Source organism: Hydra viridissima, unplaced genomic scaffold, assembly GCF_058129835.1.
Source record: "Hydra viridissima isolate aposymbiotic clone 2 unplaced genomic scaffold, HvirCarnegie_v1 scaffold_16, whole genome shotgun sequence".
Lineage (NCBI taxonomy): Eukaryota > Metazoa > Cnidaria > Hydrozoa > Anthoathecata > Hydridae > Hydra > Hydra viridissima.
In genome coordinates, this window is record NW_028324315.1 from 735,001 (window position 1) to 752,983 (window position 17,983).

The 17,983-nt window shown below is 30.6% G+C and overlaps 2 protein-coding genes and 2 long non-coding RNA genes across 4 annotated transcripts in view; 3 read left to right on the top strand and 1 right to left on the bottom strand.

The window, feature by feature from the left end:
* LOC149877183 (uncharacterized) overlaps positions 1-17,983 on the top strand; it is a 288,845-nt gene that overhangs the window by 261,369 nt on the left and 9,493 nt on the right. The window lies entirely within an intron of this gene.
* LOC149877207 (uncharacterized) lies at positions 3,866-6,202 on the top strand. The gene is made up of 3 exons (XM_090074292.1): positions 3,866-4,582; positions 4,627-5,114; positions 5,178-6,202. Exons 1-3 carry the CDS (start codon positions 3,866-3,868, stop codon positions 6,133-6,135), a joined length of 2,163 nt encoding a protein of 720 aa, XP_089930418.1. The 3' UTR covers positions 6,136-6,202.
* LOC149877208 (uncharacterized) lies at positions 10,811-12,955 on the bottom strand. The gene is made up of 3 exons (XR_016447934.1): positions 12,364-12,955; positions 11,882-12,269; positions 10,811-11,724 (listed from the first exon to the last, which is right to left on the bottom strand). It is a non-coding gene; the product is annotated as an uncharacterized LOC149877208 (long non-coding RNA).
* Positions 15,525-17,054, top strand: LOC149877209 (uncharacterized). Its single transcript, XR_016448077.1, has 3 exons — positions 15,525-15,789; positions 16,452-16,897; positions 16,974-17,054. It is a non-coding gene; the product is annotated as an uncharacterized LOC149877209 (long non-coding RNA).

The window sequence follows — 17,983 nt, forward strand, 5'->3', positions numbered from 1 at the left end:
GAAAAGTCTGGGATGTCTTTCGCAACAAGTATTTTATCAACAAAAAGATCTATTGATATTGGTCTTAGAACTGGGCCTCTAATCCGGAGAATTGGAGTGAGACAACCCGGATCCTAAATCAAAGTAAAACATCAAGTTGTAATTAAATTATAATAAACAAAATATTTTCACTAGTCATACTTATGACAAGACCCTTACCGCGTCAAAGACATATAGAAGACTTCTCTCATCTGAGAACAGATGAATAAGCATAGCCCTTAAATTCTTCGAGATGCCTAAAAATATACCATCTTAATACCAACTTACCATATAACATACCATCTTTCAGAGTGCTTTAGCAGATAAGATATGCACAGAAAAATAGGAATTCCATCATCTTGAACTAATAGAAAGAGGTAATCCTTAACATTATAGTTTTTCAAAACATAAAAACTTTACAAAAAGCTCACGGCGAATGCAACAATTGGTTTTTTGAAAAACCGCGACACATTTAATACTTGCGCATAAAACCAATTGGATTTTCAAAAAACCAAAAAACAGGTTTTGGTTTTTTAAAAAACCAAGGAGTTTTTCAAAAAACCACTGAAAAACCGATTTGTTTTACAGTGCAGTTACAACCAATGTAGAAATATTGAAAGGCTATACCATAAGTATTCAATAGGTTCCCAGAATCCGCTTTATTGACAAAGACTAAATTTAGAATATTCTTTTGGGAAATTATGCTAAACAAACTACTAATGCCCACACTTATTCATTTATAACTTCCATCCATAAAAGCTATAGAATACATTATGAACCACTTAAAGAAGGAGACGTAATGCAGTGACTAGATGCAGCTTATTTCAGCCCCTTTAAAAACGTCGTGGCTCAAACGGTTTTAAATATACACGTTATATTAATTGGCTCTAAGCAACATTCTATTTTTAAATATAAGTTTTTACGCATTTTGGCAGCAGGGTATATTAAAGGGTAATGCAAAGATAGGCTTTGAAAACGAGTTTGAAATCTATAAATAATCTGATGTTGTTTATACATCGGTATCAACATCGGTATATAACCTAACTGCAATAACAAGTCCAAGTAAATATTCGTAATGAGATTGAGTCGGATTTCAGTAAATACCTGAATAGGAAGAAGCTAACGCCATTTGTTACTATCCATTGAGCTCTCTTAAAGTTTTTACCGAAAAAAGGTTCATTTTTTTTGGATAAAATAACCGTTCCATACGTTTATATTTGCTTTCTTTGTAACCATTAAAATTAGGCGATAACAATAGTTTAGCGGCTATCTGATGAATTCTGCTAAATACGGTGTTTTTTGCAATGTAGAGCAGCGAAATAGTAGGGCATATAGACCATTACGTAATTTCAGATGAATTACAGATGTTTCGAGCGTTTGTTGACAAATCGCAGTTTTAGCTTTATTTCCAACAGGGTCAGCCATCCAGACTAATTAACTTTTGTCAACATTTTCTGCGCAACTTCAAAGTCATCACTATAAATGTTTTTTTTAAACGAATGATGACCTTGAAACATTTAAGTCCTGTTGTAATTTGTCATCATATGTAACTAATAAAATGCTGTTATAGAAGTACAATTGTTTATGGTTATTCGATGGCTTACTATTAGTAAGGGTACCCCATACTCGAATTACCACCATTACACTTGGCAATGTGGATAATTGATATATCATTAATAGACTTTATTTAGAAGTTTTCACGTGACTTCAGAAGTTTTTATTAATGTTTAAAATGCTCAATAAATTTGCAAAACTAACCACCTAATAAAGCAGTCAAAAAGAGATTACGAATATTTCTTGATTTGAAGCAGCAATGACAATGGCAGCCTCATTTATTGTTTGTGCATTGAAACGGCTAATGGTTATCAGTGGGTATCATGTTAACTGCTGCCTTGAACAAGCCCATACATGGGTTGAGTGTTTTGATGAGAAATTCAACGGTTTTGATGGGAAATTTAAAAAACTTTCAACTTTTAAGAAAGTTCAAAAATATTTAAAAACATAACTTTATATATATTAAAATGGGACATTTTATCTGTATGTTTAAACGCTTCCTTTCTTTTAAAGATATTTGGTCCTAAAGGATGGTTCACTGACTTAGGGATGTTTATGTCACCACTGAATTCAGGGATTAAAGTTACCCTTAGGTGCAAAATTTCAGCAAATTTGACCAATCCCCACAGAGGTACTGCACTCCACTTCGCCTTCTCGCCAGGGACAAGGAAAGGTCGGAGGGGGCTTAAAATTGGTTTCATAAGCACCCTAAATATGGAGTCCGGGTTGGTCCAAACCTGGTCTAAAAACTTTTCTGGGAAAAATTAGACCTACACACTAAAAAGTTATGTTATATTTTTAAAAAATATAACGACAAAGTTGCGCGAACTAACATCATTATAACATCAATATAACGTCATTATAACATCAAAATGATGTTATATTTAAAAAATAACATCCTTTTTCAAGATATAACATGAATATAACGTTATTATAACATTAAAATGATGTTATATCTGAACAATATAACATCATTTTTCAAGGTAAATCATCAATATAACAACAATGTTTATTGTTATATTGATGTTATATCTTGAAAAATGACGTTATAATTTTCAGATATAACATCATTTCAATAAATTTCATCACAATATTTAAATAAATCTGATACATATATGATACATATATGAAATGAAATCAAAAAGAGCTATAATTGCTGGTCTTCCAAAATCCTCTGACAATAATCAGAGGCTACTTTCAGTTCAAAGCATGCTCCAAAAACTTAACTATAATGTTGCTTTTAAAGTTGTTGGGCATTTCACAAAAAAGATTAACAATACCACCAGTTTAACTAATATAGCAGCTGAACCAAATGAATTGATCATCGTTGAGTTTGACTCGAAAGAGCACCGCAATGATCTCCTATCTAATGCAAAGCAACTTGCCTCAATAGACGAATTAAAATCTGTCTACATTCGCCCAGACCGTACACCTCTCGAACAAGAAACATTCAACAACTTAAACAAAAAGCGTGCTACCGAAAATGCAGAATTATTGGCAAAAGATTTACTTGACAAACCCTTTCGATTTGTCATCCGCAGCGAAAAAATCAAATGCATTGACACATCCAAAACAGTCAACATCAATGGAAGAGAGAGGAACCCATTTCTCAAATGGAAATCAGCTGCTGAAGCCATTAAGTCGCTCTCAACATCTCACTAATTCATTCCTTAACAAGGCCAGCTCTTCCATTAAATTATCTCATCTTTCGTGCTTCTACACCAATGCAACCTCCCTCAATCCCATAAAACTCATCGAACTGTCCTTACTTGCAGAAAACAACTCTTTTGACATTATTTTTATCACCGAGACATGGTTCAATGACCAATTAACTCCCTCTCTTCCGAACTACAACCTCTATCGTTCAGACCGTTGCAACCAAATCGGAGGAGGTGTAGCTATATACACAAACAATAAAATCATCTCAAACCAAATAGAGGAATCCCTACTACACAAAGATTTTATTCGTCACTATTCAGAACAATTATGGGTCGAACTAAAGCTTCTGAATGAAACTCTACTCCTAGGCTGCATTTATAGACCTCCATCCTCAGGCATCGAAACCTTCTCAGAGATTTCAAGTGCTATTTTCCATGCTAAAACTTCAGTATCAACCAAAAAATACAATGGTATCATCATTGCCGGTGATTTCAATTTCCCAGAGATTACTTGGACTTCCAATTCAGTCTTTTCCTCTAAAATTGGTCTCAGTTCTTCATTTGTCTCTCTCTTTCAAGATTGTCATCTTCACCAAATCGTCACTGTCCCTACTTTCAAACCTGCTAATCGCCCTATGACAAACACTCTTGATCTAATAATATGTGACTCTCCTGATCGTGCTAGTGAGATTAACATCGGTCCTCCACTCAGTTTTTCTGATCAATATCATTGTTCTATCACCTGGCATTACAAACTGGCTTCCAGCGTAGAGTTATCACATTTCAACAGCTCTAAATTTATATACAAGCTTGGTAACTACGAAAAAATCAACGAAGAATTCAATAAGATTGACTGGTCATCTATTTTTAAAAACTTAAACGTAGAACAATGTTACCAACTTTGGCTCAACAAATACAACGAATGTTGTCATCAATTCATCCCTCGTATGCCGAACAAACCATCCCCCAAAAAACAACCATGGATAACAAAAGAACTATTATCTCTTATTCGACTTAAAAAATCGCTCTGGGCTCGTAACGTCAGTTCAAAATGGAAAATTACATCCCTGGTTGGGGAATATAGAGAAACTAGAAAGCTCGTTAAAAAATTAAGTCGTTCTTCTCTGAAATCCTTCGAAATTGCCCTTGCCAATGATAAGCGTAACCCTAAAAGACTGTTTTCATACATAAATAGTAAACGCTCTGTAATAAATCAGATCTCATCTATGCGAATCACCAGTGCCAGCGAGATCATTAGCTCTGACAAAATTACAATAGCCAATTCACTTAACAATCAATTTCAATCAGTTTTCAGCAAAGAGCCATCCAATGACAATCCTCCCCGTTTGATCGTAGAACTAACACAATCCTCAATGACATATCTTTCGATACTCAGGCCATTCTTATGGAACTCTCAGCACTAGATATATCTAAATCACTTGGTGTAGACAATGTTAGTCCTCACGTTTTACGCTTTTGTTCTACCTCAATGTCTTCTCCACTTACTCTCATCTTTCAAAAGTCATTTGACAATGGTGAAATTCCAAGCTCATGGTCCAAAGCAAATGTAACACCTTTATTTAAGAAGGGCTCTAGAATTGACCCATCAAACTACAGACCAATATCCCTCACCTCAATTCCATGTAAAATAATGGAGAAACTAGTTAAGAAGGCAATTATGCAGCACCTAATATCAAACAATCTTTTATCAAATAGTCAACATGGATTTTTAGAAAAAAAAGCATGCGTTACAAATCTCCTTGAAACAATGGACTTCTTGACTGGAAATATAGCCAGAAAACTACCAGTTGATGTCATATTTCTGGATTTTGCTAAAGCTTTTGACAAAGTCCCACATCAACGAATGCTTCACAAATTAAAAATGTATGGAATCGACGGCAATCTTCTCAATTGGATAAAAGCTTTCCTACTCAACAGGTCTTAAAGAGTCATCCTTGGTGACACTCAATCGAATTGGTTACCTGTGACAAGTGGAGTTCCGCAAGGATCAGTTTTAGGTCCAATTTTATTTGTCATTTTCATCAATGATCTGCCGGATGTAATAAGCAAAGAAAACAGTTGTAAGATCTATGCTGATGACACTAAAATCCTAAGCATTGTCAACTCACTTGCTGCTCAACTTCAACTCCAATCAGATATTGACCAAATTGTTCACTGGACTAAATCGTGGCTCATGGAGTTAAACGCAAAGAAATGCAAGGTCATGCACTTTGGTCAAAAAAAATTAACTCTTTTCAAGTACTCCATGGAGGAATTAGGCCCTTGTTCAATTACGACTCGAACTACATTGGAAGCAACCACTTCTGAGCGTGACTTGGGAGTTCAAATTACCAATGATCTTAAAGTAGAAACCCAATCCATAATTGCCTCATGTAAAGCAAATCAAATGCAAGGCATCCTAAAACACACTTTCCAATCTCATGATGCTTTTTTATGGAAACAACTCTATTGCACCTACATTCGTCCTTTACTTGAGTTTGCGATTCCGGCTTGGAACCCTCATTTGGTGAAAGATGAACAAACTATAGAATTAATACAGCGCAGAACCACAAAAATACCAGACAAACTGAAAAAGCTAGACTACAAGTCCAGATGTTTACAACTTGGCCTATCTTCTCTCGTGGAGCGTCGTAAAAGAGGTGACCTCATCCAAAAATATAAAATTATTAATAACATCGACACAGTCAACTGGCACTTTCCCCTCATCACAATTCCACCAAGAGCAAATCACAGAGAAAGACTTCACCGTGAGAAGTACAGCAACAATTTATCTCGTTTCCACTTTTTTAACAATCGCATTGCCAAGGCATGGAACATGTTACCAGATAAAGTAATCAGTTCTCCAACTGTCAACAGTTTTAAAGCGAACCTCGATAAGCTCTAATGTTACTACAGCTCGCAGCTTTCCTTTGTGAAAGTTGCAATATGAGCTTCACAAAAACTAACTGTAATCTGACAATCTATTATTTGTATTTTGTCAATTATTTTTTACTTTTGTTGTAACAAGTATATACTACTACTACTACTACTATATAGTTGTTATATATAATATAATATAAACACAATATTTAAATAATTCTCTTGATCTATTGCACCAACGCTATTGCACCAACGCACAGTGGAAAGTAAAGGTGTGTTTCGGACCAAAAATCGATAACTTTTTTGTTACTAAAAATAGAGATTTGAAATTTTTCACAAATGTAAAGTAGTATATGACGCTTCTTGAGAAATACTTTTTAAAAGAACTTTTTGTAATACAATATTAAAAATAAATAAAAATCAAAAACTTCAAAATTGGCAGTTTGTTAATTTACACTTTAACACAATGCTTTACAAATGTATGAAAATACCTTAAAATTATTAAAAACGACGAAAAATACATAAAGTGCTTACTTACTAATTATAGAAATATTTAAAACAGTTTCTTAATAATAATTTTTAAATAGTTGCTTTTATGAAGTAATGTATAGGTATATTAAGGTGGTACCAGGGTAAAGGTAACTTTTTAACAAGAAATTGAAAACTATTAATAGACTTTAGCTCTTTTCTATTAATGAACAAAAAAAATATATAAAACAGTAGCCCAAAAAAAATTTTTAGTGATGGCGTCATTAATTATGCGCATAATTAGTGCTATGTTACCCCTAAAACTGCTTATTCTTTCATCTAATATAACTAACTCAAAAAGAGTCAAAACTGCTTGAAAATTTGAACATGAATTCTTTAATGTATTAAGAATGTTGTCAATGAAACAGATTTTTTTAAAATACTTTTAATTTTACCAGGTTGACATTCGAACTTTAAGATATAAAATTAAGAATAGTTTGGGACCAAAGCATGATAAAAATGAGTTTTAAATAAAAAATAACAAAAATTTGCTTCACAGACAACATTCGTAATATGTTCATCTTTAAACTTGCAAAATTTCAGCCTATTATCTATTTTCTATGAAAACTTATTTTTTCTGAAAAATTGAGATTTAGCGAGAAAAAAAGCGTTTCTAAGGTCGTTGTTATGAAGCAAGAACCAAACTGCTCTTTAAAAAAAGGCCAAATTTGATTAAAATTAAGAAGATTTTTTACTTTTTGCAAAACGCATATTGAAAAAGGTAGATTTAAGAATTCAAAACATTAATTTTGGTATTTTTCAAAATTTTATCAAAAATAGCCGTTTTTTACCCTGGTACCACCTAAAAGGTACTATATCATAACTACATAGGGACTTTCAGTTCCTGAAATCAGTTCGTTGACTTTCAAAAGCTGCAGAGTATCTTCATCAAGTTCTTGCACATTTCACGTAAAGAATTTATTTGGCTCTTTACTTCATCTACAATGGCTTTAGTTTTCTTGGAAGTCTCTTTGCAGAATTCTATGCATATAGGTCGACAAAAACGAACATATGAAGGTGCCGGATTTCGCCATTTTTTTTTGTCATTTTAACAAATCACAAAAGTAACTTAAGTAATATTCAATACACAAAAGAGTCGATTTAATTTCCACTGTGAATTTGTTATACTGATATATGTTTCAACTCTTTATATATTGGCAGTGTACATTCACCACAAAAGGAGTGCAAAAATAAAAGAATGCCATGGTATCAATAAAAAATTGATAATAAATTAAAAAACATATACCAAGCTATTGATATAAATGAACAAAGTTTGAAACCACGATAAAAAGCGGTTTTCTGTTTTTTTACTTTTATCACTCTTTTCTCGATAATTTCGGAAACCGCACGTTTCTGCAACTCATTCTTATACATGTTTTTAATAAACACCTAGGCTACAATACTACATTAAATGTAAAGCGTGGGGAAGCGTGGGTAACTACCAAAAGTCTCAGTGAACTTGAAGAATATTATTTTTTTTCATTTATTTTGTTGTTCAAATAATTACTCCTAAACTGAACGATATAAGTAAAAATGTATAATTTTCTTAAAATCTCCATAACATGAGCTTTTCAAAAATGTATAATACTTTATACTTATTCCGAGAAAGTTTTATAGAAAATTAACTTTTAAAGTGATGAAGCGAACAGGTTTGAAATGAACATCCGCAAAAGTAATAAACAATAGGGCTTCAAATCTTTTATTTTTACACAAAATTATGTGAAATTCCTGCATTATAGTAATGATTGACCATTAAACTATTAAATAAAATTGAAATATAATGACAGTAGCGACATTAGTAAAAAACATTTATGATATGCTGTTGCTCTACAATTTTCCACTGTGCAACGGCTTTTCCGTTAAGTTAACGGATAAAAGTCTTAACGGATTGAAGTGCGTTTATATTTTTCCAATAAAAGAATCCTTTTAAATAAAGGAGTTATTACGGTAGTGCATCAAATTATCCGCTGTTTTTATTCAGTTAAAATAACGTTATTGTAGGGAATAATCAGTTAAAATCACTCCATCATAATTAAAGAAGAATTAAGCCACATAGTATTGTAATTTGATATCAAAATAATCCTTATATTTTTTAATAACACCTGTTTCATAAAATTTGAGACTGGCTTTAAACTTGAATAAAAACTTAAATAAACACGATAAAAAAATTTTGGCGCTTGTCTGGTTTCGCACCCCCCTTTTTTTTTTTTGCAGATTCTGAAAGATCTTTGTCTAAAACGGAAAAAAATGGTATTCATTTTTATTTTTGACAAAGAAAAAGTACTCTAATTCACATTTGAATATTCCATTTTTCCGTTAAAAACGACGCTGCTTTTAACTCCATTTTTAAACTTTTTAACGATAGTTTTAAAACCATTAATTCAAACCGCTGAAAATATTTACCTGGTTTTTACAAGCGTTAAGAAACGCAAAGAACAAAAAAATGGATGGAGTGTTATCAACAAAACAAAATCAGTTTTTAAGTAGTTTTTACACTGCATCTTTGATATTTGTCCATGTTTTGTTGCGCCACTGCCTAATACCAGTAAACAACAGGTAACAGGTATAAAATTATTTGGGATTTTTTCGAACAGTTTTGATGTCTTATAATAAGTCGCTTGACAAGTTCGTGTCACCAGTTTTTTATAAAGAGAAGTTTCAAAACGGCTAGAAAACCAACAGTAGATGAATTCGATAAAATCTCGTTAACTCAAATTGGTGCGAGGTTTATGAATAATCGCGAAGAATGCATAAAGTGGTTAAGAGAATTCGGTTTGCTTGCTACTGTAATGATTTGTCCCGTTTGCAACTTGCAGTGTAGCGAACAGCTGTACACACGCAGTGTAGATGGAATTACCTGGAGATGTACTGTTAAAAAGTGTAAAAAGACTGTAAACATTCGCAAAGGCAGCGTTTTTGAGAAATCAAAACTGGAGTTGTGGAAGATCATTGGAATAACATACATATGGGCTCGTAGCGCAGGCAAAAGTCGGGGACTGTCGCAAGAAGATATTCAAAAAGAATTGGATATTGGATGCAGGGAAACTATAAGCGATTGGAACCAGTTTTGCAGAAATGTTGCAGTAGAGTACTTTTTGAATAATCCTGTACAATTAGGCGGCCCTAGCTGTGTTGTAGAGATTGACGAATCTCTTTTTGCTCGCCGCAAATACAACCGTGGCAGAATTGTGGAAGGCCAATGGATATTTGGTGGTTACGAGCCAACAACAAAACAAGGTTTTTTTAATCCCTGTAGCTCAACGTGATGCAGCAACTCTTTTGCCGATTATACATCGATGGATATGGCCAGGGACAGAAATTTGGAGTGATATGTGGGGTGCTTATAACACTCTTGGACCACAAGGTTTTCAGCATGGTACGGTGAACCACTTGCTTCACTTTGTAGATCCGTCAACAAACGTGACAATTAATCGAGTTGAAGCAATGTGGTGTCGCAGCAAAGCAAAGTTTAAAGCAATGTTTGGAACACATAGAGACATGATTCCTGACTATCTCAGCGAATTCATGTGGATGCAGAGGTTTAAAGAGCATGCGTTTTTTCACTTTTGGGATCAAATTGCTACTAACTACCCAGTAAATTAGGCGTTCGTAAAACTATTTGATGAACACAGCTCATTATTTGTTTGTTTATATTTCTTTATATATTGTAATGAATAAATTTAGTAGGTTTTCAGTAAATGTTTTAATTTAAGTCATTTTTTTGTTCTTTGCGTTTCTTAACGCTTGTAAAAACCAGGTAAATATTTTCAGCGGTTTGAATTAATGGTTTTAAAACTATCGTTAAAAAGTTTAAAAATGGAGTTAAAAGCAGCGTCGTTTTTAACGAAAAAATGGAATATTCAAATGTGAATTAGAGTACTTTTTCTTTGTCAAAAATAAAAATGAATACCATTTTTTTCCGTTTCAGACAAAGATCTTTCAATATCTGCAAAAAAAAAAAAAAAAAGGGGGGAGAGGGGTGCGAAACCAGACAAGCGCCAAAATTTTTTTTGGTATGTTCTTAGAATTAAATATGCAGAATAGGAAAATAAAAATAAATTTATCACGAGACTCCATATCTTCAACTTTGATCAAGTCTGGTCATGGTACCTTGTACCAGCTTTTGTACAGCATTTAGGTCAAGTCTACTGGCACAATAACAAATCCGACGCTCAAGGTTTGATATATTATTTGTAGACCACCCATTCTTGTAAACATCCCGCTTAAGCATTGCCCAAAAATCCTCTATAGCACGAGCTTCTGGTAAGGTTGCTGGATTGTTTTTTTTTTTAACAAATGGTATCTTCTGGGTTTTTAACCATTTTGTTACCGAACTAGCATAGTGAGATGTTGCTAAATCAGGCCAAAAGATATACTTGGTGTCTCGATATATTTATAAATAAAAGGTTGCAAGCGCTTTTGTAAACACTCTTTTAAATAGATCTCTTGGTTTACCGCTTGGCCAGAAGGAACAATCTAAATAGATGTGACCCCTCGAGGGGAGATTTTTTTAAATTTGGCAACATCATAATACTTAACAATGCCTGGTGTCAATTTTTGATCATTTGAATAGTATGTATTATTACCAGCCAGTGTTCTATTCGACAAAGTAAAGTATGACTCATCGTCAATAATAAATTCATGGTTGCGATATTTTGAATAACGTCGACCACATTTTCGGCAACCCCAAAGCCTCTGTTCAGGAGTTCTGCTTGGTCTTTTTTTTCTTTTATAACAAAGAATAGGCTTTTTAAAGCATTTTAAGATTTGTCCGATGGTACTTTTGTTACAACCAAGTCTTCTAGAAGCCTTTGAAAGTAACACACCTCTTCGATTGTTTAACATTTTCCTTAATTTGATGCGGTTGTTTTGTGTATTAAGAGTAGGCCTTCTTCCACTTCCAGCTTTGCGGCCCAATGGTTTATTTTGATCGTAACTGTTCATATATCTATAAATTGTAGCTTTTGAGTAGCCCTCCATCTTGAAATGGTTCCAAACAACCTGTTTTCCATCTTCATGTTTTTTTTAATAAAAATTATACACACAACTTTTTAGGGCTTGTTGATTTGGCATTTTAAATTGTTATCTAAACAAAAAAAAATCAGAGAATTTATATGCTAATTGAAAGAGGAAAGATAGAGCTTTCATTTGATATCGCTCATTCAAGTTAGTCTCAAACTTTATGGAACAGGTGTTATATGGATTATTTCATTATGATATTCTTAAAACACATTGGTTCTTACCATAATAAATGTAATAATTACCACCCATCTGATACAAGCAGTACTAATTGTATAAACTAACATGGTTGGGAGAAATATAGTGCTCAATTTGTTAGCAATCTTCAAAAACTCTTTAACTGGACATTGAAAACTAATTAAATATTTATAATAATGTAATTTAGTACACAAACTTTCAATTACAATCAAAATAGTTTTTAAATATATTTTTTAATAGTCATTATATTTGAGGTTAAAAAACATCTGTATAAAACACACACACACATACACACCCATATACACAATAGATGTTTAAACTAAACCAATTGTTAACAAACTAGGTTTTAGGTTTTAACGCTGCTGTTCTTAGTACATGTTTCACTCTTCAATTCCAGCAACGTGTTGTCAATTCCTAAAGGTAAAATATAACATAAAATACAATAAAGAAAATATGGAACCTAAATGATATAAATAGTATGAAATGAAAATAAAGTTTTACTAATTACCTTTAAGAAATATTGTGATTGCTAATTCTTTATTTATAAATTGATTATAGAAATTTTTTTATTTTATTTATTTCTGATACCATTTTCTAAAGATAAAGTTCAATGCAACAACTAAATATCTTTAATAAAAATGTGTAACAAAAGATAATCTTATCTGATAACTGAAAGGTTCTATAATTTCCATATACTTCAAAACCTGTCAGGAACAAAATAAAAAAAAAGGTCTCTAACTTAAATAACAATAAATCAAAACAAGAATAAATAAGTACACCAAAAGAAATGAAAATAACAATATCAGAATTTCAATTTGATACCACATGCCTCGTGTCTAAAGTAGTAAATTCTAAATGAATGTGAACGGGGCATACATAAACTTAGTTATACCTAACCTAAATAAATATCCCCACCAAAAGAAATGCAAATCAAAATCTAAAATTTTTAATTTCACAACTAATTTAAACTTAAAGTGTGATATTGCATGCTATGTGTCTAAAGTAGCAAATTATAAGAATATAAACAAGCCATATAAAGATAATTGTGTAATTAGCCATTTAGTTTATACTAAAACTGTGTAACTATAAAAAAAACTGGCAAATTAAACTTATTGCAATAAACCTTTTATCTACGATGTAAATGTGATTTAAAGATCCTGTAAACAAAAAATATTGTATAAAAATAATATATATATATATATATATATATATATATATATATATATATATATATATATATATATATATATATATATATATATATATATATATATATATATATAAAGAAGTAGGGTAAAGCGGGGTAATAAGATCAGAGGGGCAATAGGATCAATTTTAGAATAATCTAATTTAAATTACTTAATGCAGTTATGTAAAAAAGAAATTACTTATTTTTACATAGTAGAGGTTTACTTACTAAATCAGGGAGTAGTTTAAAACATTTCTTGGGTTTACAGCTATTTTATAACCATTATTAATTTGATATTTAATATCGATGTTTTTTACGGCAGTTCAAAGGCTTGTTCAAAGTTTATGAAAAACTTTGCCGAACTTAGTGCTTTTAAGTTTTTAGTTAAAAAGTATATATCCAGTTGTTTGCTTTTATTTTTCTTGAAAGTAAAGTAGTATCTTAGTTATGTAAGCACTTTCTTAAATTTACACAATTCTACTTAAGTAATGTTTTGACATAAAAAAATAATTTAAATGTCTTATTTTTTCTAGTTAAAAATAGCGAAGTCGTTGAGCCGTCTAATAAAGGTTTACATATTTTAAACATATACCTTTAAGATTAGCTTACACAAAAAAAAATTTGTATTACTAGCAAAAGTAAGACTTATTTGAGATGCTTGTATCTAATTTTTAATATTTTTGTTTAATTAGAGTATAAAACTTTTATTTAAAAAATAAGTTGCTCTTAATGCCCTCCCTGACGAGTAAAAATGGCAAAACTTTTTTTTTTTTTTGTTTAAATATAATTTTTCATATATATTTGAGAACAAATCTTGTTTATATTTTTTTCTAGAATGGTTCGAACATACAAAAAGTTAAAACTAATTATAAATATATTAACAGGTTTTTAATTTCATGTAATAATCATTTTGTGTTTGAAAGTTATGGTCAAGTAATATATACAACCCCCTCATTTTGGAGAGGGTAAAAATCTCACATGATCATAGCTTTTTATCACTAAAAAATTATAAGATCAAATTTAAAAACTTTTGATAAATTTAAATGTGTTATAAGATAGTAAAAAAAATGTTTTTATCAGCTCATTGCCCCCACCTATGGGGCAATGGTGTCAAAAGTTTGGGGTATTTAAGTTCCCAGGCTCGAGTCAACACAATATTTTGCAAAACATTCTCATTTGACATTTGGATGAATATACTAAAGTTAAAAGTTTCCACAATGCCTAAAAGTGAACTATCTAAAACATCAAAAAAATCCTGTTTCCCCTAATTGTCAGTGTGAACTACTATATAGCTGTTAATTCTGTATAAAAAGTTGTTCACCTTTCACAAAAATGTGTTTTTTTTAATAAAAGAATTTTCGCTTAAGATTTTTTAAAATTAGTTTAAGTTACTTAGAAAGTAACTTAAACAAAAAAAAAAATTCTATTAATTGAAGATAGTAGTGATCATTTAAGTAGAGGTAAAAGGAATAAATCGGCGTGTTATTGCATATTTGACATTTTATCCAATGCCAAAGGCACTTTAATTACATAAAGAGATGATATTTAAGTTATCAAATGGAAGTTTAACATTTCGCGCTAAGTCTTGGTCAACATATATAGATTGAATATACCTGGTCTTATGGCCCCCCTTTTCTTTTTTTTTTGCGATTATTTTTTTTAGCTTCAAACCAGTATTGGCACTATAAGAAAATTTTTTTTTCAGAATAAAGTGGTATGCCTGGTATAAACATATGTTGTCTGCCTTTAGGAAAAAAAAAAATTTTAATTTTCACAATAGTCATTTATTTTAATAGAAAAATCTAAAAGTATATAAAAAAAAGTGGTCTTAATGCCCTCCTTTGCCCTACATGATGATAATGTTTCAAGAAGTTATCTTATTTGATAAGACGAATGAATTGGTTTTAAAATGCAGGCCTAGAAAAAAATTTTTTCTTTCCAAATTTGACACTGGCGACTAGGCCTAAATTCTTTCTTTCTTTCTTTTTTTCTTTTCTTTCTATATTTATTTATTTATTTCTTTCTTTTCTTTCTTTCTTTTCTTTTTTTCTTTTCTTTTTTTCTTTTCTTTTTTTCTTTTCTTTCTTTTCTTTTGTCTTTCTATAATTCCTTTCCTCCTCTCTTTCTATTATGATGTCAGAGCAAACGACACAGTAATTTTTGTAATTTTGTAACGGTTTTTACATTTTTTATTTGTATTTCATGGCTGATGATTGCCATTAGGCATGAAACTTTAAGTACCATACATAGTTGTTGTTTCTTTGTTTTATATATATATATATATATATATATATATATATATATATATATATATATATATATATATACACATACACATATATATATATATACAAATTTAAATTTAATCTACAACAAATAATAAAAAAAATAAAATAGTATTAATTAGTAATAGTAAAAGTATTTCTTATTACTAATCATTTGTTTTATTGTAGCACTTTATTTGTATTTTATTTCTTGTTTGGCTGGTATAATTTGAAAATTCATTTAAAGTTTTCCATTTGTCTGTGGGAAAACTTATATCATTAGTATATTAATACTTATTACTAGTTAACTAATTTCATTTAGGTTGTTCGAATGGACTTAATTAAAGGTCCAGTTGTATATAGAGAAAATGTTGTTGTACAGTTGTCATCAAGTTATTTCAATGCAATGTTGCAGAACCAGACATTAAAGTCTGGTTCTCCTCCTTGGAAAAATTATGAGGCAAAGGTCTTAAAATCGGGGGTAAGCAGAATTTAGGATATATATATATTTATATGCAGGTGTAAAATATCCATTTTTTTTAATGAAACAAGTATTATACTATTTTATATTTTAAATAATTAAGATGATTCGGAGGAGTTAAACAATCAAGCAAACACCCTTGTAAAAGTTGTTCCACCATTACCAAATCAGATAACTTTAATGGTGTGGTTATGATGAACATTTTAAAAAACTGTTTTTTATAAATGTTAAATACCATTTAAAAATATTTCATTCAAATTCATCAGCTTATTTTAGAAATATGATTGTAAAAGTTGTGCAAAAGCTAAATGATTGCGTGGTGAAGAAAACATTGAAGTTATTGAAAACATTGTACATGTGTTGTACAGCGGTGGCCAAAAGTCTTGGAACAAAACATTTAACGACCAAAAAAATTTATTTTTGATCTAAAGTATAAATTTTGAAGGTTTGAGGTATATTTTTAAAGAGAATGTTGTTTAAAAAAATACTTACAGCTTATTTATTTTTTTATTTATTTTACTGTTATCGTTTATTATTTTTAGTATAAAAATTTATCATAACATAAGATATGTTGTTCCAAGACTTTTGGCCACCACTGTATATTGTAAATACTTCTAATTTTAGCTAGTTAAATTCAGTATTCCTTTATGTTTTTATTTTAGAATGCAGATAAAGTTGCTTTAGAAATTAAACTTGATGAACTTATTCAATGGAGTTTTGCAGTTAAACAAGCCCCATGATTTATCTTCCTTAACACATCATATACCAAAATTGACAAAAAGTCTTTCCTCTAACTCAAACCAATATGCAAAATTTATCTATTTCTTTATTTATATGTTTAATTATATAAATTTTATTTTTAGTACTTTTACTTTATAATTTAGAAACAATTATTGCCAGGTCACAAAATATACATTGACCATGTAAAATTCAGCAAATGTAACAAATCGCATGGTACAAATAAATTTGTACACGATCTTTTGGTGTCATTGGTGGGAAACACAGACTATCTAAGAAGTGTCAGTTTTTCTGGCAAGCAAAGTAATGCTCACTCTGACAAAGTAGCAAAACCCCAAAATTTGTCAAGACCTCGTTGATGGTGTTGTTGGTAAATAGTTAAAGCATTTGAATTTCTTCATTAAACGGAAGAAATCAATAAATAATTGAACTCTTTGTATTTTTAGCCTTTGCCTATCAAATACCGGGTGTGTCGTCAAAGGATATGTGAACAGCAGTCACATTGAAATTAAATATTGTGTTGGAAGTTTAGAAGAGTTAAAATATGAAAGATGTTATACGAATGTACATAGTGTATTTCTGTCTTTTTTGATTATTTAACATATAGTCTTTTGTTTTAAAAGTTTATAAATGCACTTTTTCTTGTTTTCTTTCCCAATAGCAAATATTCCTCATATGTAATATACAGATGGTTTATAGAATATCATAAAAAGTCTATGAAATTGGTATAGGAAGCAATTATATTGTCTATAATATATGTAGTATATTATATATGTAATATATAATATAGACTATAATCGATGGAATATATCCCATTGATTCTATAGACCATCTAAATGATAATAGAAAATATTTTCTATACACTCTCGAAAAATACGATCTATAGAAACTTCTATAGACTTTCTGTAGTTAAATTTCTATAGGCCTATAGAAAGTAATATTGATCTTATCTATAGAAACTTCTATAGACTTTCAATTGCATATTCTATAGACTTTTAGTAGTTGAATTTCTATAGAGAATATGTTCCAAAAGCCTATAGAAAAAAGGATTGATTTTTTGTATAGAAAATCTATACAAATTTTGTCCGGGGGGGGGGGGGTAGGTGAACAGGGTTACTGAATGATTATTTTTATTACCAATTATAGGATTACTGTAGTTCACAAGCACTACGTAAATGTATTGATAATAATATGGGTAAAAGTTTCTGGGCTGCGAATACGTACATGCAATATAAACTTGCATACTTAACGTATTTATTTATACTGATGTTCTCAAGAAAAACTAGTTTGCAGTTAGTTGATAATTATACAGATCAACGGGGATTATTCATGCAACGGCGTCGTCTTATACATCTCTTTTCTAAGTGACTGATTAAGTGATACTTTTTAATACCAATTTGTTTTATATGTCTTTATACAAACAAACACAGATTGTGAATGAATAAGAACTACTTGA

Excerpts from the sequence above, each read along its gene's own strand:
- LOC149877207 (XM_090074292.1), top strand. The coding sequence starts at position 3,866 with ATGACAAACACTCTTGATCTAATAATATGTGACTCTCCTGATCGTGCT. Across the intron at positions 4,583-4,626 it reads ACAATCCTCCCCGTTTGATC|GCCATTCTTATGGAACTCTC; the intron begins GTAGAACTAACA and ends TTCGATACTCAG. Across the intron at positions 5,115-5,177 it reads ATGCTTCACAAATTAAAAAT|AGTCATCCTTGGTGACACTC; the intron begins GTATGGAATCGA and ends CAGGTCTTAAAG.